Genomic DNA, 26,333 nt, shown 5'->3' with positions numbered 1-26,333 from the left:
CTGTTGGTAGGAGGCCTCAGTTCCCCACCACGTGGGCTAGCCTTGACGGGGCTGCTTGAGCATCCTCACAACATGGCCGCTGGTTTCCTCCAGAGTTCTTGATCCAAAAGAGAGGAATGAGGAAGCCACATGGCTTTTATGACCCATCCTTAGAAATTGCTGTCATATTCTATCTGTTAGAAGCCAGAAACATGATCCAGCCTACCCTCTGTGGGAGAGGAATTAAACTCTACCTTTTAAAGGCAGTGATATATTAAAAAAAAAAAAAAAATGGACAGATTTTTAAAGTATCACACAGAAGGCCTGAATGTAGGAAAGTTTGGGATTCAGTTATACCAAGAAGGAATGCAGTAGGACTTGCCAGCAGTTTTGCTTTGAGGGCCTCAGCCTCACCTCCAGGAAGAGGTTCTGTAAGAAAACCCAGTCCTAGGCCAGGTGTGGTGACTAACACCTGTAATCCCAGTGCTTTGGGAGGCTAAGGTGGGAGGATGGCTTGAGGCCAGAAGTTCTAGACCAGCCTGGGCAACCTAGTGAGACCCCATCTCTACAAAATTTTAAGAAAGAAAGAAAAAGCCCAGTCCCCTGGGATCAGAATGGAGGACCACCGCCACAACAACCCAACCTGCCACTGCCCCAAACAAGGGCCAGCCCTGGCAGGGAGGAGACGTGAATGTCCAGATGGAACAGCATCATGACAGGCCCATGGGCGAGGGGCACAAGCTGGGATAGAATCTCACTGGGTTATTGCAAGCAAGATACTCAGCTTCTTTGAGCCTCAGTTTTCCTATCTGCAAAATAGGAATAATATCTCTGTTTAAAACTTGTCATAAGGAATTAAATAGGATATTATTATATATATAAAGTACTTAGCACAGATAAGCACTTAACAAATTAAAGTTGTTACTTTTACTGATTATAAATGAACCAACGATCACTTGTTATTATTCAATCAAGACAGAGGTTTTGAGAGAAAGACCAGCAGAGCTGAGAGTTTGGGGGAAGCCAACAAGGCCAGTGCTGAGTGAGACCTCAGATGTAGGAGGTACAAGGGTTAGATTCTCAAGATCAAGACTCAGCCCTTAGCCAGACATGGTGGTGGGCACCTGTAGTCGCAGCTACTCAGGAGGCTGAAGCGGGAGGATCGTTTGAGTCCAAGAGTTGGAGGCTGCTGTGAGCTATGATCAAGCTATGATCACACCACTGCCCTCCAGCCTGGGCAACAGAGTGAGACGCTGTCTGTAAAAAAGAAAAAAAGAAAAAACACAGCCAGGAGTGTTGGCTCATACCTGTCATCCCAGCTGCTTGGGAGGCCGATGCAGAGGGATCACGTAAGCCCAGGAGTTCAAGGCTACAGTGAGCTATGATTGCACCACTGCAGTCCAGCCTGGGCAACAGAGTGAGACCCTGTCTCTATTTTTTTAAAAAAATTTAAATTAAGCCGGGCGCGGTGACTCACGCTTGTAATCCCAGCACTTTGGGAGGCTGAGGCGGGCGGATCACAAGGTCAGGAGATCGAGACCACGGTGAAACCCCGTCTCTACTAAAAATACAAAAAATTAGCCGGGCGTGGTGGCGGGCGCCTGTAGTCCCAGCTACTCGGAGAGGCTGAGGCAGGAGAATGGCGTGAACCCGGGAGGCGGAGCTTGCAGTGAGCCGAGATTGCGCCACTGCACTCCAGCCTGGGCGACAGAGCGAGACTCCGTCTCAAAAAAAAAAAAAAATTAAATTAAAAAATAAAATACTCGACCTTAGGCTGGACATGGTGGCTCACACCTGTAATCCCAGCACTTTGGGAGGCCAAGGCAGGCAGATCACCTGAGGTCAGGAGTTTGAGACCAGCCTGGCCAACATGGTGAAACCCCATCTCTACTAAAAACACAAAAATTAGCCAGGTGTGGTGGCAGGTGCCCTGTAATCCCAGCTACTCGGGAGGCTGAGGCAGGAGAATCGCTTGAACCCGGGAGGCGGAGGTTGCAGTGAGCCAAGACCATGCCACTGCACTCCAGCCTGGGTGACAGAGTGAGACACCATCTAAAGAAAAAAAAAAAAAAAACGTAAGACTCGACCTCTTTTTCTGCTGAAGGGACTGCTCTTCCAGCCTCCTGTATGTCTGGGGCAGGATGGGCTTGGGATGGACAGGCTGAGCCTGTTCTGACACCACACCCGTGGGAGAGGCCAGAGACAAATGTTAGGGCAGGAACGGGCAGACGGGAGACCATCAGAGCACCCTGAATTGGTGTATGGTCCGAGGTGGGAGAGGGTGGAAGGACTGGGGGCTGGGGCTGGCCTCGGGGGCTCTGGGGTGAAAGCCCAGTGGTCATGGCCGGTGGAGTGCATGTGACCGTCCCGTGGGGCCCTGCTCACTTGTGCCTCCTGTGTTTTGATAGAGAAGTGGGACGCCTTCATAAAGGAAACCGAGGACATCAACACGCTCCGGGAGTGTGTGCAGATCCTGTTTAACAGCAGATATGGTGAGTGGGCGGCGCGGCCCGCCGTGTGGCCCCAGCAGCCGTGTTGAGCATCTCATTACGTGGCAATCACTCGTGTTCCCCAACACGGCAGCGGGAGCCATATGCTGGCTCCCGCGCGCCGGCACCACTAATGTCATCCGTCGCGGGCTCCTCCTGTCTGGGTAGGGGGTGGTTGTGTCAATATTTCCCTTCCAGATTCTTCAGGGGGCGGAACTGATGGCAAAGCCCCAGACCTGGGCTCAGTGGTGGGGAGCGGGGCAGGTTGGGGGCAGAGATTACCCATCTGGGGGCCGGGCGCGGTGGCTCATGCCTGTCATCCCAGCACTTTGGGAGGCCATGGTGGGAAGATCACCTGAGGCCGGGAGTTCAAGACCAGCCTGACCAACATAGTGAGACCTCCCGTCTCTACAAAAAAAAATTTTTTAACTAGGCTGGGCGCGGTGGCTCATGCCTGTAATCCCAGCACTTTGGGAGGCAGAGGCAGGCGGATCACCTGAGGTCAGGAGTTCAAGGCCAGCCTGGCCAACATGCCGGAACGCTGTCTCTACTAAAAATACAAAAATTAACTGGGTGTGGTAATACACACCTGTAATCCCAGTTACTCGGATCCTGAGGCACGAGAATCACTGGCACCTGGAGGCGCAGGTTGCAGTGAGTCGAGATCGTGGCACTGCACTTCAGCCTGGTGACAGAGTGAGACTCTGTCTCAAAAAATATAAATAAATGCAAATTAAAAATTAAAAAATTAACCCCACACCTGTGGTCTTAGCTATTTGCAGGCTGAGGTGGGAGGATTGCTTGAGTCCAGAAGGTTGAGGCTACAGTGAGCTATGATTGTACCCCTGCACTCCAGCCTGGGCAACAGAGCGAGACCCTATCTCTACAAAAAAACAACAAAACAGATTGCCCATCAGGGGAACTATCCAGAAAAATCTCTGTTGGCCTCATGTGCAAGTCCCCACAGTAACACACCATTTCCCACCTCCCAGCCTTTACCTGTGCTGTGCCCTCTGCCTGGCACAGTCTTTTCACATTTTAGGGACAAATTCCTAATTGTTCTTTGAGACTCGCAGGAAGCCTTTGGATCCCCAGCCTGGGCCAGGTAGGCCTGGGTACCCTGATGGTTCCCTCTCTGTGACACATTGGGAACTTGACGCCCCCTGCCTGCTGCTGTGTCCCTGAGAGCCAGGACTGCACCCAGCCCCTCTCTTTGTCCCTAGCACCCAGGACAGAGTCAGGCTCATAGCAGATGTCAGCCCACCGCACTCTGGAAAGAAAACACAAGTGGTGGGCGCTGTGGCTCACGCCTGTCATCCCAGCACTTTGGGAGGCCGAGGAGGGTGAATCACTTGAGCTCAGGAGTTCCAGACCAGCCTGGCCAACATGGTGAAACCCCATCTCTACAAAAATACAAAAATTAACCGGGCGTGGCATGGTGGCATGCACCTGTAATCCTAGCTACTTTGGGAGGCTGAGGCAGGAGAATCACTTGAACCCGGGAGGCGGAGGTTGCAGTGAGCTGAGATCATGCCACTGCACTCCAGCCTGGGTGACAGAGTGAGACTTTCTCTCGAAAAAAAAAAAAATCATTAAGAAAAGAATTTAAAAAGAAAAAAAAGAAGGGAGGATAATTCCAAGGAAGAAACAGCCTCAATAGGCTGGGAAGTCAGGGGTGGCTTCATGGACGAGGTGTCTTGTGACCACATCTGGGGCAGCCTCTGTGTGTGGGCTGGACCTTCCATATTGACATGGGGCTGAGCAAGACTCTGGAGGCCTTAGTGAGGAGCCTGGGATAGCCGGCTGCCTTTGATGTGGCCACCCTGGCCCAGCCACGCCTCCTCACTCCTCAGAGCTGCAAAGGGCTGTCTGCACCTGCCCCTGAGTCTCTCCCCACCCCAGGCAGGTGTGAGCCAGGCAGAGGTTGGGGGAGGGGAACCAGGGAGGAGCCGGCTCTGCCTGCCTTGGGAGGGTTCTGCCCAGGCCAATGTTCTGGCCTGTCCCACGCTCTGGACTTTCCAAAATGCCAAAAGCCTTTTCCAAATGTCAGTTCCTGAGTCACATCCAAAGAGTGTTGGGTGTGGAGTGGTCAAGAACTTGTTCCCCATAAAGCCAGAGCTCCCTCTGGGGAGCTGCGTGGGGGAGAAGGCAGCTGCCCAGGAGTACTGGGGACCCCCCCGGATGGTGGCATCGGCGTTTGGCAGCCCAAGGCATCCCACAGATCGTGGGTGAGCAACCCCTGCCCCCAGCTCTACCAGCCACCAAATCTGGGTGAATTGGGCCAGTGACGGTGTGGGTGGTGCAGAGGAGGAAGAAACAGAAAAATAAGAATTGGGGGAAATGTTAGGCTTCAGGAAGCCTTGAGGACATGTCCTCTGGGAAGATGCTGGGACCAGGTGAGGGGCCGAGGAGGGTGCAAGGTGGCACTGCATGAAGGCAGCCCCTTCCCAAGGGGCAACAGCAGAGTTGGGGGGTTGGCCCTCTGTCCACTGAATCTCTCCACTGCTGAAAAGACAGGCCCCAATAAACCAGATGAACCAGACGGAGATGAATTCACAGGCACTCAAAGGACCAATTGCTCAAGGGCTGGGGCTGGGGGTGGCTGCTGATGTGGGAGGTGGGGGGGTTGTGGGGAGAGATGCTTTGCCAGCTGTTGAGATTTCGAAGGTTTCATTTGACAATGAGCTAAGTGTGACATCTCAGTGGGATCTGGATGCCAAAGCCACCAACGCAGACCTGGGCCGCTGTGTCAAAGGAAAACTGTCAGAGGCACCCAAGGGAGGGCCCAAGTGGGGCTGGACGGAGGTCCAGCTCTGGGCTGGCACTTATAGGAACACAGACAAAGCATGGTGTGGCCAGAGAAGCAGGGCTAGGACAGGGAGGGGCCTGAGGAACAGCCAGGAGATACGGAAGCTTGGAGGGAGGACAGTGTGTGGAGGCCCCATCCGTGGTCACACGGGGAAGCAAGACTGAAGTGGATACTCAGGTCAGGGGAAGGGGGACCCGTGAAAGCACTTGCTTAAGGCCAAGAGCGATGGCTCATGCCTGTAATCTCAGCACTTTGGGAGGCTGAGACAGGAGGATCACTTGAGCCCAGGAGTTCAAGATCAGTCTGGGCAACATAGCAAGACCCCATCTCTTCAAAAAATAAAAAAATAAATAGCTGGGCATAGTAACACATGCCTGTAGTCCTAGCTACTCAAAAGGCTGAGGTAGGAGGATCACTTTAGCTAGAAGTTGAGGCTGCAGTGAACAATGATTGCGCCACTGCACTTCAGCCTGGGCTGTTAGCAAGACCCTGTCTCTAAAAAAGAAAGAAAGAAAGTACCAGCTTGTATTAGGAACATAGCAGGTGCTTAAAAAGTATTTGGTGTGGGGCCAGCCACTGTGGTTCATGCCTTTAATCCCAGCACTTCGGGAGGCCAAGGCAGGCAGATCACCTGAGGTCAGGAGTTCGAAACCAGCCTGGCCAACATGGTGAAACCCTGACTCTACTAAAAATACAAAAATTAGCCAGGTGTGGTGGCACACGCCTGTAATCCCAGCTACTTGCAAGGCTGAGGCAGGAGAATTGCTTGAACCCAGTCAGGGAGTTTGCAGTGAGCCAAGGTTGTGCCGCTGCACTCCAGCTGGGCAACAGAGCAAGACTCCGTCAGGGAGGAAAAAAAAAAAAAAGTATTTGATGAATGAATGAATGAATGAAAACGTGTAGCTGGGGTGGAAGTGAATGACTGAAATGGCACAAGTCTGGGAAAACAGAGCAAGTAGCCTGGGCATGATCCTGGATTCTGTCTGCTTGGCTGTTGGCAGAGCCATCAGCTTCTGGGGTGTGTCTTGTTTATGGCGCTGGTGAATGAAGGGCGTGCCGAGCTCCTCCCTGGAAGAAGGCACACACCTGTGCTCACCTGTGCAACTACTCGCCTGCCAGGAGCCAACCTCAAGCTTGGGCACTTCCTTTAGCCATTTGTATACTCACTATGCAGAAAGCACTTGGTGTGTGCCCAGCCCCGTTGAGGTCGCAGTGGTAAGGCAGAAAACAAAACCCCTACCTTTTTCAGACAGTCTCGCTCTGTCACCCAGACTAGAGTGTAGTGGTGCAATCACAGCTCACTGCATCTTCGAACTCCTGGACTCAAGCGATCCTCCAGCCTCAGCCTGCCAAGTAGCTGGGACTACAGGCCCACGCCCGGCTAATTTTGTGTATTTTTATAGAGATGGCTTCTTACTGTGTTGCCCAGGCTTGTCTTGAACTCCTGGGCTCAAGCATTTCCCAACCACTGTAGCCTCCCAAAGTGCTGGGATGACAGGCATGAGCCACTGCACCTGGCCAAAACCCCTGTTCTTATGCAGTTTCCTTTCTAGACAGTGAGCACACGTAGAGATGAGTGTGGATGTAGTGTCAGGTGATGACCAGTGGATGACAGACACAGCAGGGGAGGGAATGAGGGATAGAGGAGGTTGTGTTAGGCTGCCAAGGTGCTATTTGAGCAAACACCTGAAAGGAGGGAGGGAGGGAGGGAGGAAGGAAGGAAGGGAGGGAGGGAGGGAAGGAAGGAAGGAAAGATGGGTGGGTGGGTGGATGGATGGATGGGTGGGTGGATGGATGGATGGATGGATGGATGAGCAGATGGATGGACAGCCGGGTGGGTGGATGGATGGATGGGTGGATGGATGGATGGATGGATAAAAGGATGGAAGAATGAATGGGCACATGGATGGATGGATGGATGGATGGATGGATGGATGGATGGATGGACAACCGGGTGGGTGGATAGATGGATGGATGGATGGATGGATGAATGAAAGGATGGATGGATGAATGGGCGGATGGATGGATGGATGGATGGATGGATGGATGGATGGATGGATAGACAGATCGATGGATGGATGTTTTGGATTTCTGGGAGAAAGGGATCTGAGCAGACAGAAGAGCAGGTACAAAGGCGTTGAACTGAGTGTATGCTCCTGGCCGGTAGGGGAGGCACCAAGGGGGCGGCAGGGGTAGGGGGAGCACACAGAGGCATGAAGGGGGCAGATGAGGTCAGAGGTGATGAAGTCACATAGGTAGGACTTTGGCTATCACCAAATGAGATGGGAGCCACTGGACATTTTTTATTATTTTTTTTGAGACAGAGTCTCACTCTGTTGCCCAGGCTAGAGTGCAGTGGCATGATCTTGGCTTACTGAAGCTTTGAACTCCTAGGCTCAAGTGATTCTCCCACCTCAGCCTGCCGAGTAGCTGGGACCACAGGCGTGCACCACCACACCTAGCTTTTTATATTTTACTTTCTGCAGAGATGGGGTCTTGCTGTGTTGTCCAGGCTGGTCTTGAACTCCTGGGCTCAAGCCATCTGCCCACCTCAGCCTCCTAGAGTGCTGGAATTACAGGCATGAGGCACCACACCCAGCCCAGCCAATTTCCTAATAGAAAAGTGACATGATTTTGACATTTCTGCAGGATCTCTCTGGCCGCTACATGGCCAGAGTGGAGTGGGGACAGTGGGAGGTGATGGTGACCGCAGTCCCCAGGTCCTGTGCGTCCAGCAGCCTGTCTCACACTCAGTCTTGCCATTTGGTTGTCTTTCCAGCGGAAGCCCTGGGCCTGGACCACATGGTCCCCGTGCCCTACCGGAAGATTGCCTGTGACCCGGAGGCTGTGGAGATCGTGGGCATCCCGGACAAGATCCCCTTCAAGCGCCCCTGCACTTATGGAGTCCCCAAGCTGAAGCGGATCCTGGAGGAGCGTCATAGCATCCACTTCATCATTAAGAGGTGCGGGTGGGGCTGGGCGCGGTGGCTCATGCCTGTAATCCCAGCATTTTAGGAGGCCAAGGCAGGCGGATTGCTTGAAGCCAGGAGTTCGAGACCAGCCTGGTCAACATGGCAAAACCCCGTCTCTATTAACAATACAAAAATTAGCCAGGTGTGGTGGTGGGTGCCTATAATCCCAGCTACTTGGGAGGCTGAGGCAGGAGAATCTCTTGAACCCGGGAGGCAGAGGTTGAAATGAGCCAAGATCACACCACTGCACTCCAGCCTGGGTGACAAAGTGAGAGTCTGTCTCAAAAAAAGAGGTGCAGGTGGGCGTAGGGGACTGGCCTTCCGCTCCGGGCTTGGCTTGGGCTCTGGGTTTTGGGGCATCTGGGATAAGCAGGGGCCTGGGGAGGCAATGACGGGGCAGGGGCAGAATGAATGGTTCTCTAACTTAACAAAGAGAATCAGACGGGTCTGGGAGAGAATTCTGTTATAGCTCCTTGCATAGCTGTGTGGCCTCTTCCTTCTGGGCCTTTTGAGGATTGAATGGAAAATGCAGGCATGGTGTCTGGCCTAATCAGGCACTTGGTAATTTTTTTTTTTTTTTTTTTTGAGCAGAGATGGGATCTTGCTATATTGCCCAGGCCTGCATAGCCTGAGTGTCAAAGCAAGGCCCTGTTTCTTAAAAAAAAAAAAAAAGGGTGGGGAAAAGGGACAATGATGGCCCCCCCGACCCAAGTTTTCCTAACATAAAATGAAAAAGTGGATGAAACACACCTGACATGTAGCAGATGTTTAATAAGCATGAGGTGTTTTTTCATTGACCTCATTTCCCTCGTGAATTAAAACATCATTAAGTGCATCGGTGCACCTGAAGACATTTCCGACCTGGGCGTTCTTGGGCAAGTTACTTAACCACTCTGTGCCTCATTTACATAAACCAGGCCTGATACCAGCCCAGGCAACATGGCGAGACCCCATCTCTGCAAAATATTTAAAAAGTTAGCCAGGCATGGTGGCAGGTGCCTGTAGTCCCAGCTACTTGGAGGCTGAGACGGGAGGATCACTTGAGCACAGGAGTTTGAGGCTGCAGTGAGCTATGATCGTGCCACTGCACTCCAGCCTGGGTGACAGAGTGACACCCCATCTCAAAAAATAAAAAATAGGCCAGGCATGGTGGCCTGGATTATGCCTGTAATCCCAGCACTTTGGGAGGCCGAGATGAGTGGATCACCTGAGGTCAGGAGTTCGAGGCTAGCCCGGCCAACATGGTGAAACTCCGTCTCTACTAAAAATACAAAAATTAGCCAGGCGTAGTGGCACACACCTGTAGTCCCAGTTATTCGGGAGGCTGAGGCATGAGAATGGCTTGAACTCGGGCGGCAGAGATTGCAGTGAGCCAAGATGGCACAACTGCACTCCAGCCTGGGTGACGGCAAGAATCCATCTCTAAATAAATAAATTAAACATAGAAAAATCAGGCCTGATAATTGTCCATGCCTCATAGTGTTGATCGAAGAGTAAATGACCAGATGTGGATGAAATGCTTAGAACAGTGGCTACAGCTTCAGAGCCTCCAAGTACATTTTTTTCTATTACACACCCCAGCCTCATCATTTAACCATCTGAGATCATCCTGGCAAAAGTGAGTCAGGAGAGAAGAGGGCTTAAAAAGGAGCCAGGGACCAGGCACGGTGGCTCACGGCCTGTAATCCCAGCACTTTAGGAGGCCAAGGTGGGCGGATTACTTGAGCCCAGGAGTTCAAGACCAGCCTGGCCAACATAGCGAGACCCCATCTCAAAAAAAAAAAAAAAAAAAGTGGGGGGAGCCGGGAAGTAGAGTCTCTGCCCTGGCCCAGGTATCTGCAGGGTATGCACCGTCTGGGAGTCAGAAGTGCTTTCTACCAGGCCTGAGGGTCTTGTTATGGGTGGTACAGCTCTCTGCCCCCACCTCCGCCCCAACCCCAACTCATGCCAAGTTCTGGCCTCCTACTTCTCATGTCTGTATTTCTACTGGGATACAATAGAATCCCCCAGGGCTGTGGGTTCACATCTCAGGGGCAGATATATTGGTTCTAGCTAAGCCAGAACTCAGGAGGAGAAAGTATCTGGAGAAGATTTCTAGAACTCAGAACTGTGCTTAGAGGCTGGCCAGACCCCTTGGTCAGTGCCTATCATGTGGGCCTTCCAGTCCGGGCAGCCCGTGAGGGCATCTGACTGCTCCCTGACATCTGCCTCCACCCCCAATGCCCCCCCAGGGAATGGTGTAAGTCCCCGATGCTGTCTCGAACCCACCTCTCCCCGACCCTGTTCTCCCTGATAAATAAATAAAACTGTAAATAATAAAACTGCAGGCTGAGCACTGTGGCTTACACTTGTAATCCTAGCACTTGGAAAGGCTGAGACAGGAGGATTGCTTGAGGCCAGGAGTTTGAGACCAACCTGGGCAATATAGTGAGACCCTATCTCTACAAAAAAATAAAATAAATAGCCAGGCCTGGTGGTATGCACCTGTAGTCCTAGCTACTGAGGAGGCTGACTGAGGAGGATCACTTGAGCCCAGGAGTTGGAGGCTGCAGTGAGCTATGATGACGTCACTGCACTCCAGCCTGGGTGACAGAGCCAGACCCTATCTCTAAAAACAATAATAAAACAACAACCAGTGCTGGCTGTGTCTCCATAATCAGCTGCCTGAGGGCCCCTGACCCACCACCAGGCACCACCCTGGTGGGACTGAGGTTAGAAGGAAAAGAATGCCAGAACGCCAGTCCTGGAGGCAGGAGGGCGTGTGAGCCCAGCCCCGCCCTCTCAGACTCTCAGACCTTTATTTCATCCTCGTTTTCCTGGCTAGAGGTTCCGTGCATCTTTTTTTTTTTTTTTTTTTTGAGATGGAGTCTCACTCTGTCACCCAGGCTGGAGTGCAGTGGTGCCATGTTGGCTCACTGAAACCTCCACCTCTCAGGTTCAAGCGATTCTCCTACCTCAGCCTCCCGAGTAGCTGGGATTACAGGCATGCACCACCACACCTGGCTAGTTTTTGTATTTTTAGTAGAGACGGGGTTTCGCCATGTTAGCCAGGCTGGTCTCGAACTCCTGACCTCAGGTGATCCACCCGCCTGGGCCTCCCAAAGTGCTGGGATTATAGGCATGAGCCACCACGCCCGGCTGGTTCCATGCATCTCACCCGGATGGCTTGGGTCCCTAAATGGGCCCCTGGGTGCCCAGCTTCCCCTCCTCCAAGACATTCTCTGACAATCTGACCTTGTCATGACCATTGGAGCACCTGTTGCCCACAGGGTACATGCCAGGTGCCTGAGGACAGCACTGAAGGCTGTGCAGCTCCACCTCCAGCCTCCAGTCACCTCACCTAGCTCACTGCTCTCTCCCCTGCAAAGTCTCTCCCGCTTCCCTGCCTAAGGGAAGGGCTGGCCACTCACTGCTTGGGCCCCCTCGATTTCTAAGACACCTGTGAAGGGTCCCACGAGGCCAGGTGCAGTGGCTCTTGTCTGTAATCCCAGCGCTCTGGGAGGCTGAGGCAGGAGGATCACTTGAGGTCAGGAGTTCACCTGGACAACATAGTGAGACCCTGTCTCTACAAAAAAATTTAAAACTTAGCTGGCATTGGTGGCGCATGCCTGTAGTCCCAGCTACTTGGGAGGTTGAGGTAGGAGGATTGCTTGAACCCAGGAGTTCGAGTCTGCAGTGAGCTGTGATTGCACCACTGTACTCCAGCCTGGGTGATAAAGCAAGACCCCAACTCAAAAAAAAAAAAAAAAGGGTCCCACGGTTCACCTTGTGCTGCCGCGATTGGTTGGCAACTCTGCTTTGTGCCATCCTGTGCCTGTCACTGAGTAAGACGCAGGAGAAGTTGGGCAGAAGCCCTCAGGATAAATGAACAAGTCATGCAGAGTAGGTGCTGGTGGGAAATGGGCTTGAGTCACTCACCTGGGGCCAGAAGAGGCCCCCAGGGCGTTGTGAGCAGATTAGACCCTCCAAGACTGCCCCAGGGGTTGGCCCAGGCTTTCCCTAGCTGTGCAAAAATGGTTTGGGATAGGCCGGGTGCCGTGGGTCATGCCTGTAATCCCAGCACTTTGGGAGGCTGAGGCAGGTGGATCACCTGAGGTCAGGAGTTCGAGACCAGCCTGGCCAACATGGTGAAACCCCATCTCTACTAAAAATACAAAAATTAGCCGGATGTGGTTGCACACGCCTGTAATCCCAGCTACTCAGGAGGCTGAGGGAGGAGAATCCCTTGAACCCGGGAGGCGGAGGTTCATGGGGAGCCCAGCAGGAAATTAGAACAGAGGCAAAAACGCCAGTCATGGGAGGCAGAGCTGGGGGAGCGAGGCTGACAATGACTTCTGTTTTCACACTGAGAGATCCCACTCCCCGCCGAGATCGCGCCACTGCACTCCAGCCTGGGCGACAGAGCAAGACTCCATCTTAAAAAATAATTAATTAATTAATTTGATTAAAGTACAACAATTAGCAGGGCATGGTGGTGCACGTCTGTAGTCCCAGCTACTCAGGAGGCTGAGGCAGGAGAATCGCTTGAACCCTGGAGGCGGAGGTTGCCATGAGCCGAGATCGCACCACTGCACTCCAGCCTTGGCGACAAAGTGAGACTCTGTCTCCAAAAATAAAAATAAAAATAAAACGGTTTGGGATGTTCTGAGGCTCCGGACATGCCCTCTCCTGCCTGCGTGTCTGCCGGGTGCCCAGGTCTGTAGCTGTGCATGTGTCACTTAGTGACCGTCACCAAAGGGAACCTGGAGGCATCTCCCCGAGCCCCGGGAGAGTCCTCCAGCCTGCACCGTTCTCATGCCTGTCTCTCTTCTCTCCCCAGGATGTTTGATGAGCGAATTTTCACAGGTATGTGGGGACCATCTAGTCCATTCTGAAGTTTCCAGGTTGGTTCCCCAACAGAACCCGAGCTGCCACCGCCCTGGACTTGGTCCTCCTGAGCGCCTCCCCTCAGGCAGGGAGGGAGGCTGGGCTGTGGCTTCTGTGTCCTGGGACAGAAATGGGTCCCGGGCTCCTAGGTGCTGACAGACTGTCAGGACAACCCCTCCCAGCTTCAAATGCCCTGGACAGAGAGTACTAACGCTGGATGCTAACCTGTGACAGGTTGGTGAACCTGAACCTGTACCACGCTGTCTTTGAAGCTGCCAGCATATTTTATTTTAATCTGATTCCAACAGTCCTATGAAGGTAGCTCCACTCCTATCCTCACGTGCAGACAGACGAATGGAAGCCCAGCTGGTGAGCATTGGTCCCTGCTGCATGCCCAGCAGTGTGACTCCAGAGCTCATACAGTGGCCCGTGGGCCAGCACGCCTGTCCCAGGAGGAAGATGCGGGCTCTTCCTGGGGCAGCAAAAGCATCATGGATCTTGGGGTGATCCTGGCACCCCAGTTCCAGTCCCGCCTCCCACCAGCTCTGTGACTTTGGGCAAGGTCTTGTGGGCTTCAGTTTCCTCATGTGTGAAATGAGGATGATAAGAGCGCCTTCCTCTGGGCTCCTGGCACGATGAAATGAGTGCCTGGTCCTGTGATGCAGCCGTGGGGAAGCCCCGGCCCTTTTCTGAGGGCTCCTCCCCCATAGTGTGTTGGAGGGCAGAAGAACCATCTCTGGTTGCTGCCTCCCATTGCTCCTGCCCCTTGCTCTCCCAAATCTCTGGCCACCTCTGGCACCAGGGCTGCTGTTCCTCCTTCTGGCAGCAGAGTCTCTCCCCAGGACCCATTCCTGGCTGTTGGCTGGACATGGCACCCACAAGGATGGGCAGAGGCCAGGCCCTATCCCCAGGATTCCCCCAGCTTCACATATGGAGACCTTTGCCCAGGGACCCTGCAGCAAGAGGAGGCCAGAGGGCCTTCACCCTGCCCTCCCTGACTCTCCCCACAGGGAACAAGTTTACCAAAGACACCACGAAGCTGGAGCCAGCCAGCCCGCCAGAGGACACCTCTGCAGAGGTCTCTAGGGCCACCGTCCTTGACCTTGCTGGGAATGCTCGGTGAGGCCCTGCCCCTGGCCCCGGAGGCCCACAGCCAGCCCTGCTCTGGGCTGAGGCAGTGTTACCTGCAAGGGGGGACCCAGGGCGGCTCCCACCACACCACCACCCCTGAAGGTGCAAAGGGAGGGCAAGGGAAAACAGACTCCACCTACTTCCCTCTGCCTAGAGAACTCTCACCTAGAGAACTGTCCCACCCCCAACATCTAGCCAGATGTCACCTCTCTCAGAAGCCTCTAAATGCCCGCACTAGGCCAGGTGTGGTGGCTCACACCTGTAATCTCAGCACTTTGGGAGGCCGAGGTGGGCGGATCTCTTGAGGTCAGGAGTTCGAGACCAGCCTGGGCAACACGGTGAAAACCCCATCTCTACTAAAAACACAAAATTAGCCGGGTGTGGTGGTGCGCATGTGTAATCCCAGCTACTCAGGAGGCTGAGGCAAGAGAATGGCTTGAACCTGGGAGGGAGAGGTTGCAGTGAGTTGAGATTGCACCACTGTACTCCCGTCTGGGTGACAGAGCGAGACTCTGTCTCAAAATAAATACACACCCACACCAGGCCGGGCTTGGTGCCTCACTCCTGTAATCCCAGCACTTTGGGAGGCCAAAGTGGGTGGATCTCTTGACCCCTGGAGTTTGAGACTACTCAACACAGTGAGTAGTGCCTGGGCAACAGAGTGAGACCCTTGTCTCTACAAAAAGTAAAAAGTTAGCTGGGCATAGTGGCTGGTACCTGTGGTCCCAGCTACTTGGGAGGCTGAGGTGGGAGGATAGCTTGAGCCTGGTTGGTCAAGGCTGCAGTGAGCCATGATCGCACCACTGCACTCCAGCCTGGGCAACAGAGTAAAGACCTTGTTTCAAAAATACAAACATGTAGCTGGGCGTGATGGCTCACGTCCGTAATCCCAGCACTTTGAGAGGCTGAGCCAGGCAGATCACCTGAGATCAGGAGTTTGAAACCAACCTGGCCAACATGGCGAAACCCCGTCTCTTCTAAAAATAAAAAAAAAAAAATTAGCCAGGCATGGTGGCGCATGCCTATAATAGTCCCAGCCACTTGGGAGGTTGAGGCAGGAGAATCGTTTGAACCCCAGAAGCGGAGGTTGCAGTGAACCAAGATTGTGCCACTGCACTCCAGCCTGGGTAACAGAACAAGACTCCGTCTCAAAAAAAAAAAAAAAAACTTGGATGCATACATACATACACATACACACCTACATGCGTACATACATACCAACCCCAGGTCTGATGCCTGTCCTGAGTGCCCACCAGACCCTGCCCCCAGCACTCAGCTTGGCTACCATCCACCAACACCCCCCAAGCACATTCTGACCTCTTAGGGGCAGGGGTGGGCCGTTTATCCCAGAATCCCCACATCATATCAGGCTTCTCCCTGCAGTTCTCTTGGAGGGAGGGAATTAACCAAATCATCTGTCCCAGGGTTCCTGCCACCTTCATTCTCCAGCCCCCTCCCCAGATTCTTAACACTTTCCAGGCCCTGCAGGTCTCAGTCCCCCACAAGCAGTGATCAAAACCCCCAGTATGCCAAGCCCAGGAGCCCCAGAGCTCCCAGATGGTAAGGAAGGGGGATCCCCAGATGGTTCACCCCAGGAGAGTGAGCAGGCGCCTGGCTCGGCCACCCCTGGAGATTGTGGTCCCTTGAGACAGGGCACAGGGAATCTGTCTCCCTGGTGGAGGTGGGGAGCACCATCCTGGAGGGCCAGGGGCTGATGGGGACAGGGATGCCTTCTGCAGTGGCGACCGTGGTGGGCCCCGACCGCCCGGAGGGGCAAGGCTGGGGCAGGGTGGCCCTGGACTTGGCTGACAGGTGTCATTTCCTGCTTCCCTTCACAGGTCAGACAAGGGCAGCATGTCTGAAGACTGCGGGCCAGGTGAGAAGGAACAGGGCCCACTATGTGTGTCGTGGGCCGGGAGGGCAACCACCAGCCCTACCCGGCAGCCTTGGGGAGGAGCTCAACTCAGCCCATGAGCCTGGAGTGCTAACGAGCCTCCTCTGCCCACCTGCATCCCCCAGGCCTCGCAGCGCGGAGGTGCAAGGCATGCTGGGAGCTTACTGGGGTTGAGGACACGGACAGCTGGGTGTTGGCCATCACCACTGCCTCCTGTCAATGCCCAGACCCAGGCTCCAGGTTCTTGGCCCAGCAGCCTCCCCTCTGGGGGTCCTCAGCCACCAGGTCTGTAAATTGGAGCCTCTAAGCCTGGCCTGAGGGCCCCCCTGACCTCCAGTTCCAGTCTGGGCAGGAGCCAGGGGGCTGACATGACTTGTCCTAGGTAGGGCCTCAATAACAAGTTACAGACACCAGAATGTTCTGGAAAGACTCACTCTGCCCAGTCAGGCTTGTGCCAGACTTGACAGGATCCTTCCTTTCCACCTTGCAGGAACCTCCGGGGAGCTGGGTGGGCTGAGGCCGATCAAAATTGAGCCAGAGGATCTGGACATCATTCAGGTCACCGTCCCAGGTAAGGGATGGGCATCTGACCAACCCTTGCAGAAATCAGGGCCATACCATTAGCCTCCCGAGGGTCTGCCCTGGTGAAGAAGAGTCCTCCAGGCCACTGTTTCTCTCCATGGATTCTGAGAGCCATCAGTGTATTGTGAATGCTTTTTCTGGCCACATCTGCCCCCTGCATTGCGAATCAGTGTTCTCAGCTCTGACGTTCCAGAAGGTCCCCTCAAACTTCACCTCCCTGGCTTGGCTTCCCTGGGATTTGTGAGGCTGGAGAGAAGAAAAAGGCATGAGTGTGAGGCTCTGAGTTGGACCCTACCCCCTGCCAAGCCTCATTTTCCACATCTTCAGAGGAGAGGGTAGATTTGGGCACTGGAGCCTCAGTATGGGGTGACTGTTAGAAGCCAAGAGGGTGCCGGGCACAGTGGCTCATGCTTGTAATCCCGGCATTTTGGGTGGCTGACACGGGAGGATGGCTTGAGGCTAGGAGTTCAAGACCAGCCTGGGCAACATAACAAGACCCCCATCTCTACGAAAAATACAAAACATTAACCAGATGTGGTGGTGTGTGCCTGTCGGTATAGCTTCTCAGGAGGCTGAGGCAGGAGGATCACTTGAGCCCAAGAGTTGGAGGCTGCAGTGAGCTGTGATCCCACCACTGCACTCCAGCCTGGGCAACAGAACGAGAACCTATCTCAAAAAAAAGAAATGGCTGGGCACAGTGGCTCACGCCTGTAATCCCAGCACTTTGGGAGGCCGAGGCGGGTGGATCACCTGAGGTCAGGAGTTAGAGACCAGCCTGGCCAACATGGTGAAACCCCATCTCTACTAAAAATACAAAAACAAGCCAGGCGTGGTGGCTCATGCCTGTAGTCCCAGCTACTTGGGAGGCTGAGGCAGGAGAATCGCTTGAACCCGGGAGGCGGAGGTTACAGTGAGCCAAGATGGCGCCACTGCACTCCAGCCTCGGCGACAGAGTGAGACTCCATCTTGAACAAAAAAAAAAAAAGAGAGAGAAAGAAAAGGACCCTTGTCTGTGGGGAGACTGGGCTGGGTGGTCCCTGAGGGACTGTGACAGGAGTATGACAGGCAGAAGACACCCATGTCATTTGGAGTTTTGTCTTCAGACCCCTCGCCAACCTCTGAGGAAATGACAGACTCGATGCCTGGGCACCTGCCATCGGAGGATTCTGGTTATGGGATGGAGATGCTGACAGGTAAGAAATGGACCTGGGCTGGTGGTGCTTGGGACTCAGCTCTCCAGGGTGCAAACGGAAAGGGGTGGGCCAGGCAGGCCCCAGGCTTTTCTTGGTGTCAGCCATCTCTAGTAGAGGAAATATATGCCTGACCCTAATCCAAGGCTGGGTTCCTTTTGGAAACCTCAAGTAGGCTCTATTTATTTATTTATTTATTTAGAGACGGAATTTCACTCTTGTTGCCCAGGCTGGAGTGCAGTGGTGCGGTCTCGGCTCACCGCAACCTCTGTCTCCCGGGTTCAAGAGATTCTCCTGCCTCAGCCCCCTGAGTAGCTGGGATTACAGGCGCCCGCCACCACGCCCGGCTAATTTTGTATTTTTAGTAGAGGCAGGCTTTCACCATGTTGGTCAGGCTAGTCTTGAACTCCCGACCTCGGGTGATCCACCTGCCTCGGCCTCCCAAAGTGCTGGGATTGCAGGCATGAGCCACCGTGCCCGGCCATAGGCTCTATTTATAACAAGGCCCAGCATCCTTCCCAGGAGCCACCTGTTGGGATTAATTTGTCCGTTTATCCAACGACTATTTATTGAGCATCTGTTGTGTACCAGGTCCTGTGTAAGGGGCTGGAAACAAAGCAGTGAATCAAGCAGAAGTCCCCACCTCCTGGGGTACACATCCTCCTGTGAAGAGATAGATGGATAGTAAGCAAATAAGTAAAATAGGCAGGGCAAGGTGGCTCATGCCTGTAACCCCAGCACTTTGGGAGGCCAAGGCAAGGGGATTACTTGAGGCTGGGAGTTCAAGATCAGCCTGGACAACATAGAGAGACCCATCTCTTAAATTTTTTGAGATGGAGCCACACTCTGTCGCCCAGGCTGGAGTGCAGTGACACGATCTCAGCTCACTGCAACCTCCGCCTCCCGGGTTCAAGCAGTTCTCCTGCCTTAACCTCCTGAGTAGCTGGGATTAGAGGCACCTGCCACCACGCCTGGCTAATTTTTTTTGTATTTTTAGTAGAGACGGGGTTTCACCGTGATGGTCAGGCAGGTCTCGAACTCCTGATCTCAAATGATCTTCCTGCCTCAGCCTCCCAAAGTGCTGGGATTATAGGCGTGAGCCACCACGCCCTGCCTCAACAAATATTTATTGAGCACCTGCTGTGTACTAGGTCCTGCGTAAGGGGCTATGGAAAAAGCAGTGGACCATACAGGTGTCCCCACCTGCTGTGGTACACATCCTCGTGTGGAGAGATAAAACAGTAAGCAAACAAGTAAAATAGGCAGGGCAAGGTGGCTCACGCCTGTAATTCCAGCACTTTGGGAGGCCAAGGTGAGGGGACTGCTTGAGGCCAGGAGTTCGAGACCAGCCTGGGCAACATAGCAAGACTCCATCTCTACAAGACTTTTTTTTTAATTGACTGACACAGTGTCTCACACCTATAATCTCAACACTTTGGGAGGCCAAGACAGGAGGATTGCCTCAGCCCAGGAGCTTGAGACCAGCCTGGGCAACATGGTGAAACCCTATCTCTACAAAAAATACAAAAATTAGTTGGGCCTGGTGGTGCATGCCTGTAGTCCCAGCTACTTGGGAGGCTGAGGTGGGAGGATTGATTGAGCCCAGGAGGTTGAGGCTGTGGGGAGCCGTGATGGTGCCACTGAGCAAGACCCTATCTTAAAATAAATAAATAGGTCAGGCACGTTCGCTCACACCTGTAATTCACCAGTTTGGGAGGCTGAGGTGGGCAGATCACTTGAGGTCAGGAGTTCAAAACCAGCCTGGCCAGCATGGTGAAACCCCTTCTCTACTAAAAATACAAAAATTAGCTGGGTGTGGTGGCGGGTGCCTGTAGTCCCAGCTACTCAGGAGGCTGAGGCAGGAGAATCACTTGAACCCAGGAGGCAGAGATTGCAGTGAGCCAAGATTTTGCCACTGCACTCCAGCCTGGACGACAGAGCAAAACTCTGCCTCAAAATAACCAGATAGATAGATAGATAGATAGATAGATAGATAGATAGATAGATAGATAGATAGATACATAGATAGATGATAGATGATAGATAGATAGATAGATAGATAGATAGATAGATAGATAGATAGATAAAAAAAAATCAGACAGGCACAGTAGGACCTATGTATAGTCCCATCTACTCAGGAGGCTGAGGCAGGAGGATCCATTGAGCCCAGGAGTTGGAGCCTGCAGTGGGCTATGATGGTGCCACTGCACTCCAGTCTGGGTGCCACAGCAAGACACCATCTCAAAAAAAACAAAAATAGGCCGGGCATGAAGACTGAAGACTGCATAATCCCAGCACTTTGGGAGGCCGAGGTGGGCAGATCACCTGAGGCTAGGAGTTCAAGATCAGCCTGGCCAACCTAGTGAAACCCCATCTCTGCTAAAAAGACCAAATAATTAGCTGGGCGTGGTGGCAGGCACCTGCAGTCCCAGCTACTTGGGACACTGAGGCAGGAAAACCTCTTGAACCTTGGGAGGCGAAGTTTACAGCCGAGATCATGCCACTGCACTCCAGCCTGGGCAACAGAGTGAAACTCTATCTCAAAAACAAACAAATAAACAAAAAAAGGCAACAAGGAAGGATGCTTAGGATATACTAAGCAAAAGAAGAAAAATTGATTGTGCTTTGCTTACAACTGTGTTGCAAACGTAATCACTGGGGAAGAACAAGGGTATAGCCAAACAGTAGCGGTGTTAGGCAAAATGATTTGCCTTTTTTATTTTCTAAATCAGTTATGATGCACTTCTAATACTTTGGTAATGAAGAAAAAAATATGATTTGTCCAGCACAAACTGGGCATGACCAGACTTGACAACAGTCTGTGGTGTAGCTATCCAAAGAGTTTGGTTGACACCAAGCTCAGGCTGAGATGACAGCATGGCGTGGCGGCTAAGGAACTGGCACGGTGCCCAGCTGGGTTTGCAGTGGCCTTAGAAAACACCATAGAAGCCTCCATGCAGCACTCACAGCCAGAGGCTGGGTGGCACTGCAGGGCTGGGGGCCTTGGATGAGCACAGCATCATTGCTGTTTGTTTCACAGAGCAGAACACAGGCTCAGCAAGGCTCATCCACCTCCCCAAGGTCACACAGCCTTGGGCTGGAAAACATGTTTCCCATGCAGGGCTCCTTCCCAGGCACCCCAGTCAAACCTGATGAATTAAGAAAATTCTGGCTGGGCGTAGTGGCTCACGCTTATAATCTCAGCACTTTGGGAGGCCAAGGCGGGTGGATCACCTGAGATCAGGAGTTCGAGACCAGCCTGGCCAACATGGAGAAACTCCATCTCCACTAAAAATACAAAATTAGCTGGGCATGGTGGTGCGCACCTGTTATTCCAGCTATTTGGGAGGCTGAGGCAGGAGAATCACTTGAACCCAGGAGGCAGAGGTTGCAGTGAGCCAAGATCACACCATTGCACTCCAGCCTGGGTGACAAGAGCAAAACTCTATCTAGAAAAATAAAAAAAAAAGAAAAAGAAAATTCTGATGGTAGTACACACCTGTAATCCCAGCTACTCAGGAGGCTGAGGAAGGAGAATGGCTTGAACCCTGGAGGTGGAGGTTGCAGTGAGCTGAGACTGCACCACTGCACTCCCAACTGGGTGACAGAGTGAGACTCTGTCTCAAAAAGTACCAAACAACAACAAAAAAAGAAAATTCTGAGATGTCCAGGACCACCATGAATTAGAGGATTTTGCATGTGTGTGCTTTGTCTGTTTACACATGTATGATATGAAACAGTTAAATGATACAGAACTGTGTAACACATTGAGCAGTTACAGTGGCTCATGTCTGTAATCCTAGAACTTTGGGAGGCAAAGGTGGGAGGATCGCTTGAGCCCAGGAGTTCGAGACCAGCTTGGGCAACATGGTGAAACCCTGTCTCTACAAAAAATTTTTAAAAGCAGCCAGCCGTGGTGGTGCATGCCTCTAGTTCCAGCTACTGAGGAGACTGAGGCGGGTGGATTGCTTGATCCCAGGAGTTTACAACCAGCCTGGGCAACGGAGCAAGACCCCATCTCTACAAAAAATAAAACAATTAGCTGGATGTGGTGGTACCTACCTGTAGTCCCAGCTATTCAGGTAGCTGAGGAGGGAGGATAGCTTGAGCCTAAGAGGTTGAGGCTGTAGTGAGCTGTGATTGCACCACTGCACTCCAGCCTGGGCAAGAGCAAGACCCTGTCTCTTAAAACAAAACAAAAAACTATGTAACACACGAAGGAAAAAGCTCCAATCACATCCTCCTCAGGCAATCACTAGTATTCCTAGCATCTACCCTTTGTATGTTTTTATCTGTGTGCTAACTCATGTGATGACTATTTTAAACAAATTGTCCCTTGTATTCTCACCGGGAGGTTTTTTTGTTTGTTTGTTTGTTTGTTTGTTTTTGAGACGGAGTCTCACTCTGTTGCCCAGGCTGGAGTGCAGTGGCATGACCTCGCTGCAACCTCCGCCTCCCAGGTTCAGGCAATTCTCCTGCCTCAGCCTCCCGAGTGGCTGGGATTACAGGCATGCGCCATCATGCCCACCCAATTTTTGTATTTTTGTGTTTTTAGTAGAGACACTGTTTCCCCATGTTGGCCAAGCTGGTCTCAAACTCCTGGCCTCAAGTGATCCACCCACCTCAGCCTCCCAAAGTGCTGGGATTACAGGCATGAGCCACCATGCCCAGCCGAGGACTTTGTCTTGTAGCCACGTGTCCTCAGTGTCTAGCTTGGGAGATGCACGCAAAATGATCTCAGCCTGCTTTCGTGTGAAGGCCAGGGTAGGCACCTGTATGGAATCGGGGTCCCTGATCCCATTGGAGTGGACGCCATGCTTCAGAGTTGGGGCCCCCTGGCCTGCCATTCCCCAGCTATCTGGCCTGATGTCGGCAGTGCATGGCTTAGGAGATGATGAATGTGGCTTCCCGGCATCCTCTGTTCTCTTTTAGACAAAGGCCTGAGTGAGGACCCGCGGCCCGAGGAGAGGCCCGTGGAAGGTGAGGCCCTGTCTACCCCCGACATTTTACGCCCACCCCCACCCCATCTCTCCTCCCCTGCCATCCACCTCCCCTTGGCCTCTGGGTCTCTTCCTTCTCTCCACCTCATCTCGCTCCAGCACCCTGGTTTGGGGGTGGGAATCCTGTGGACTGCATGATATGGGAGGAGATTTAAGGACTTGTATTCTAGAACCAGGAGGTTCCTGGTCAAAGGTGAGAGCAGTTCCCACTGCTAAGGAAAATTGTAAACCTTTGTTTTTATTACACACCCTGCTGCTTTCCACAAAGGTTTTAAGAGTGGGAACTGAGCCTCCTCTATCTGAACAAGTAGAATAGAGGCCTCAAAGCACAAAATTGGCTTTGTGTCCAGCAGACACGCCCATTCTCAGGAACGTAAGAATTCCCTCCCTGCTGAGAATGGAAGTAGGACAGAGAGAGAGGGAGGCCAGGGTGAGGGTGGGTCTGTTTCATCTCTGTAGTATCCTGGAATGGAATGAGTGTTAGAGGAGAGAATTGTAACTTTCCCAAACCCAGCCTGGCAGGAGGTACCATGAAGTCTTAACACAGTTCCACTGCCACCTGGTGGCAGCCTGCTCAATTTGCAGGCTTAGCTTGTACCCACTAGTTCTGTCACATACTATACTCAGTCACGTACTCAGTCACATGGTTAGTCACATACCTAGAAAGACCCATGGTCACTCCTAGTCCACAGAACCTTCCAAATCTTCATTCAGGCTGGCGGCACCCTAGATTTGATTTCACAAACAAGAATGTGAGCCCAGGAATTGTGGACCTGTCTGCGTGTGCCATTTCTGAGGAAATAAGTTACCCACCGCTACTGCCCCAGCCTTCCCCCATTCCAAGATCCCACCACAGGGCCAATCTTGGTACCAGCAGAACAGGAGCATCAGCCAAGAGGCTGCCACCAAAGAGCCTCAACAGACTGCCTTTTGCCTTCCAGACAGCCACGGTGATGTGATCCGGCCCCTGCGGAAGCAGGTGGAGCTGCTCTTCAACACACGATACGGTGAGCAAGAAGTGGGACAGGGTCTGGGGGCATCCTGGCCCCCCTCCAGTTGCCCTGTTTGCAGAAGGGCTTTGGATGCACCCCCTTGCCTGTTCCCATCCCAGCTGCTCTCTGGGCAGGGACAAGGGAGAGAGAGAAGGGAGGAGCTGGGACCCGTCATGAGGATGGGGACACTAGAGAGGCTGCCACTCAGGCTCCCTGGCTCACTCACTCACACTCTGCCTCAGCCGCAGGTTGGAGAGGCCACTCCCTCCCCTGTAATATCTCCAGCCCTCAGCCCTCTGCCCTCACCCTCACCCAGGGTCCAAAAGAAGACTCATAATAAGAAGATAAGATAACCTCAGTGGTGTGCCGGGCATGAGGCAAGGTGCTTCCCCATGTTCTTCTTTTGTTTTTCTTTCCCCCCCCCTTTTTTTTTTTTTTTGAGATGGAGTCTCATTCTGTCGCCAAGGCTAGAGTGCGGTGGTGCAATATCAGCTCACTGCAACCTGCGCCTCCCGGATTCAAGCAATTATCCTGCCTCACCCTCCCGAGTAGCTGGGATTACAGGCGCCCGCCACCACGCCCAGCTAATTTTTGTTTTGGTTTTTTTTGTTTTTTTTTTGAGATGGAGTCGCACTCTTTCGCCCAGGCCAGAGTGCAGTGGCGTGATCTCAGCTCACTGCAAGCTCCGCCTCCCGGGTTCACGCCATTCTCCTGCCTCAGCCTCCCGAGTAGCTGGGACTACAGGCGCCCGCCACCGCGCCTGGCTAATTTTTTGTATTTTTAGTAGAGATGGGGTTTCACCATGTTAACCAGGATGGTCTCGATCTCCTGACCTCGTGATCCGCCCGCCTCGGCCTCCCAAAGTGCTGGGATTACAGGTGTGAGCCACCACACCCAGCCTGTATTTTTAATAGAGACAGGGCTTCACCATTTTGGCCAGGCTGGTCCACCCACCTCAGCCTCCCAAAGTGCAGGGATTACAGGCGTGAGCCACTGCACCCAGCCTCTCGTGTTCTTGTATCCCATCTCACAAAATCCCCATGTCCTAAGACCCACTTTACAGATGAGGAGAACTAAGGCCTAGTAAAGGGGTGTGACTTGTCCAAGGCCCCACACTACTCAATGGCAGAGATCGGTCTCATTCCAAGGCGTGGTGTTGGGCTGCATGTGGGGTTGCTTATGGTGGCAGGAGGGACACTTGGGGGGCCCTTCTGGAAGGGTGAGGCCCAATGGACTTAGGGGGAAGCAATGCCGAATCTCAGCAGCCATTAGTGGTGGCTTCTGTGCTGCCTGGGCATGAGGGCATGGACCCAGCCTGGGCCTTGGGGTAACCGTGGGTTGAGTTCTTATCCCCTGGCTCTGCTGTTTAGTGGCTCTGTGACCTCAGACAAGTCACGTCCCCTCTAAACTCCAGGTTCCTTTCCTGCAGGCTGGGGGGGCCACTCTTTCCACCTCCCAGGAAGGCTGGCAGGCCCTCAAAAGGGCTCTGGCAGCTTTGCCCCCCACACAGGCACGGGACACAGGGGTTGAGATTCCTTGCCCTATGGCACCGGGTGGCCTTACAGCAGCCATGTGTCTGCAGCCAAGGCCATTGGCATCTCGGAGCCCGTCAAGGTGCCGTACTCCAAGTTTCTGATGCACCCGGAGGAGCTGTTTGTGGTGGGACTGCCTGAAGGCATCTCCCTCCGCAGGCCCAACTGCTTCGGGATCGCCAAGCTCCGGAAGATTCTGGAGGCCAGCAACAGCATCCAGTTTGTCATCAAGAGGTAAGGCCTGACCAGGTCCACGGGAGACAGCACCAGGCCTGCTCAGCACCCAGGGGCAGAAGCAGCACCAAATTGCCATCAAGCGATTCTTGTGCCTCAGCCACCCAAATAGCTGGGACCACAGGTATGTGCCACCATGCCCAGCTAATTTTTTTATTTTATTTTATTTTATTTTTGAGACAGAGTCTCACTCTGTGTCCCAGGCTGGAGTACAGTGGTGCGAACTTGGCTCACTGCAACCTCCGCCTCCCGAGTTCAACTGATTCTCCTGCCTCAGCCCCTTGAGTAGCTGAGACTACAGGTGTGCGCCACCACACCCAGCTAATTTTTGTATCTTTAGCGGAGACAGGGTTTCACCATGTTGGCCAAGCTGGTCTTGAACTACTGACCTCAAGTGATCCAGCCACCTCAGCCTCCCAAAGTGCTGGGATTATAGGCATGAGCCACCGGACCAGGCCTTTCTTTTCTCTCTCTCTCTCTCTCTTTTTTTTTTTTTTTGACAGCAAGGTGTTAGATGGCGTTTGGCTGCAGTTGGCAGACATGAGGCTCCCCAGGCCTGCCAGACCCAAAGCCACCTAGCTGACCCCTCTCGCAGTCTCAGGGGAGCAGTGTTCAGTTTGCCCAGATGCAGAATGGGAACGTCCCATTAGCTCATGGGTTCTC

General features: G+C 53.1%; 1 protein-coding gene across 1 annotated transcript in view; it reads left to right on the top strand.

The window, feature by feature from the left end:
- Nucleotides 1–25,965, top strand: part of LOC116811559 (general transcription factor II-I repeat domain-containing protein 1) — a 93,196-nt gene extending 67,231 nt beyond the window's left edge. Inside the window, exons 8-17 of the mRNA XM_032756663.2 lie at nt 2,388–2,471; nt 8,057–8,240; nt 13,069–13,094; nt 14,126–14,234; nt 16,085–16,122; nt 16,631–16,711; nt 17,826–17,915; nt 22,845–22,892; nt 23,854–23,919; nt 25,487–25,965. Of these exons, the coding sequence (XP_032612554.1) occupies nt 2,388–2,471; nt 8,057–8,240; nt 13,069–13,094; nt 14,126–14,234; nt 16,085–16,122; nt 16,631–16,711; nt 17,826–17,915; nt 22,845–22,892; nt 23,854–23,919; nt 25,487–25,674 (914 nt within the window). The 3' untranslated portion in view covers nt 25,675–25,965. The remainder of the gene's footprint in view (nt 1–2,387; nt 2,472–8,056; nt 8,241–13,068; nt 13,095–14,125; nt 14,235–16,084; nt 16,123–16,630; nt 16,712–17,825; nt 17,916–22,844; nt 22,893–23,853; nt 23,920–25,486) is intronic.
- Nucleotides 25,966–26,333: the final 368 nt, after the last annotated feature.

Source organism: Hylobates moloch, unplaced genomic scaffold, assembly GCF_009828535.3.
Source record: "Hylobates moloch isolate HMO894 unplaced genomic scaffold, HMol_V3 SCAFFOLD_1, whole genome shotgun sequence".
Taxonomy (NCBI): domain Eukaryota; kingdom Metazoa; phylum Chordata; class Mammalia; order Primates; family Hylobatidae; genus Hylobates; species Hylobates moloch.
Note: the sequence above shows the minus strand (reverse complement) of the source record. Positions and strands in the feature narration are given on the sequence as shown.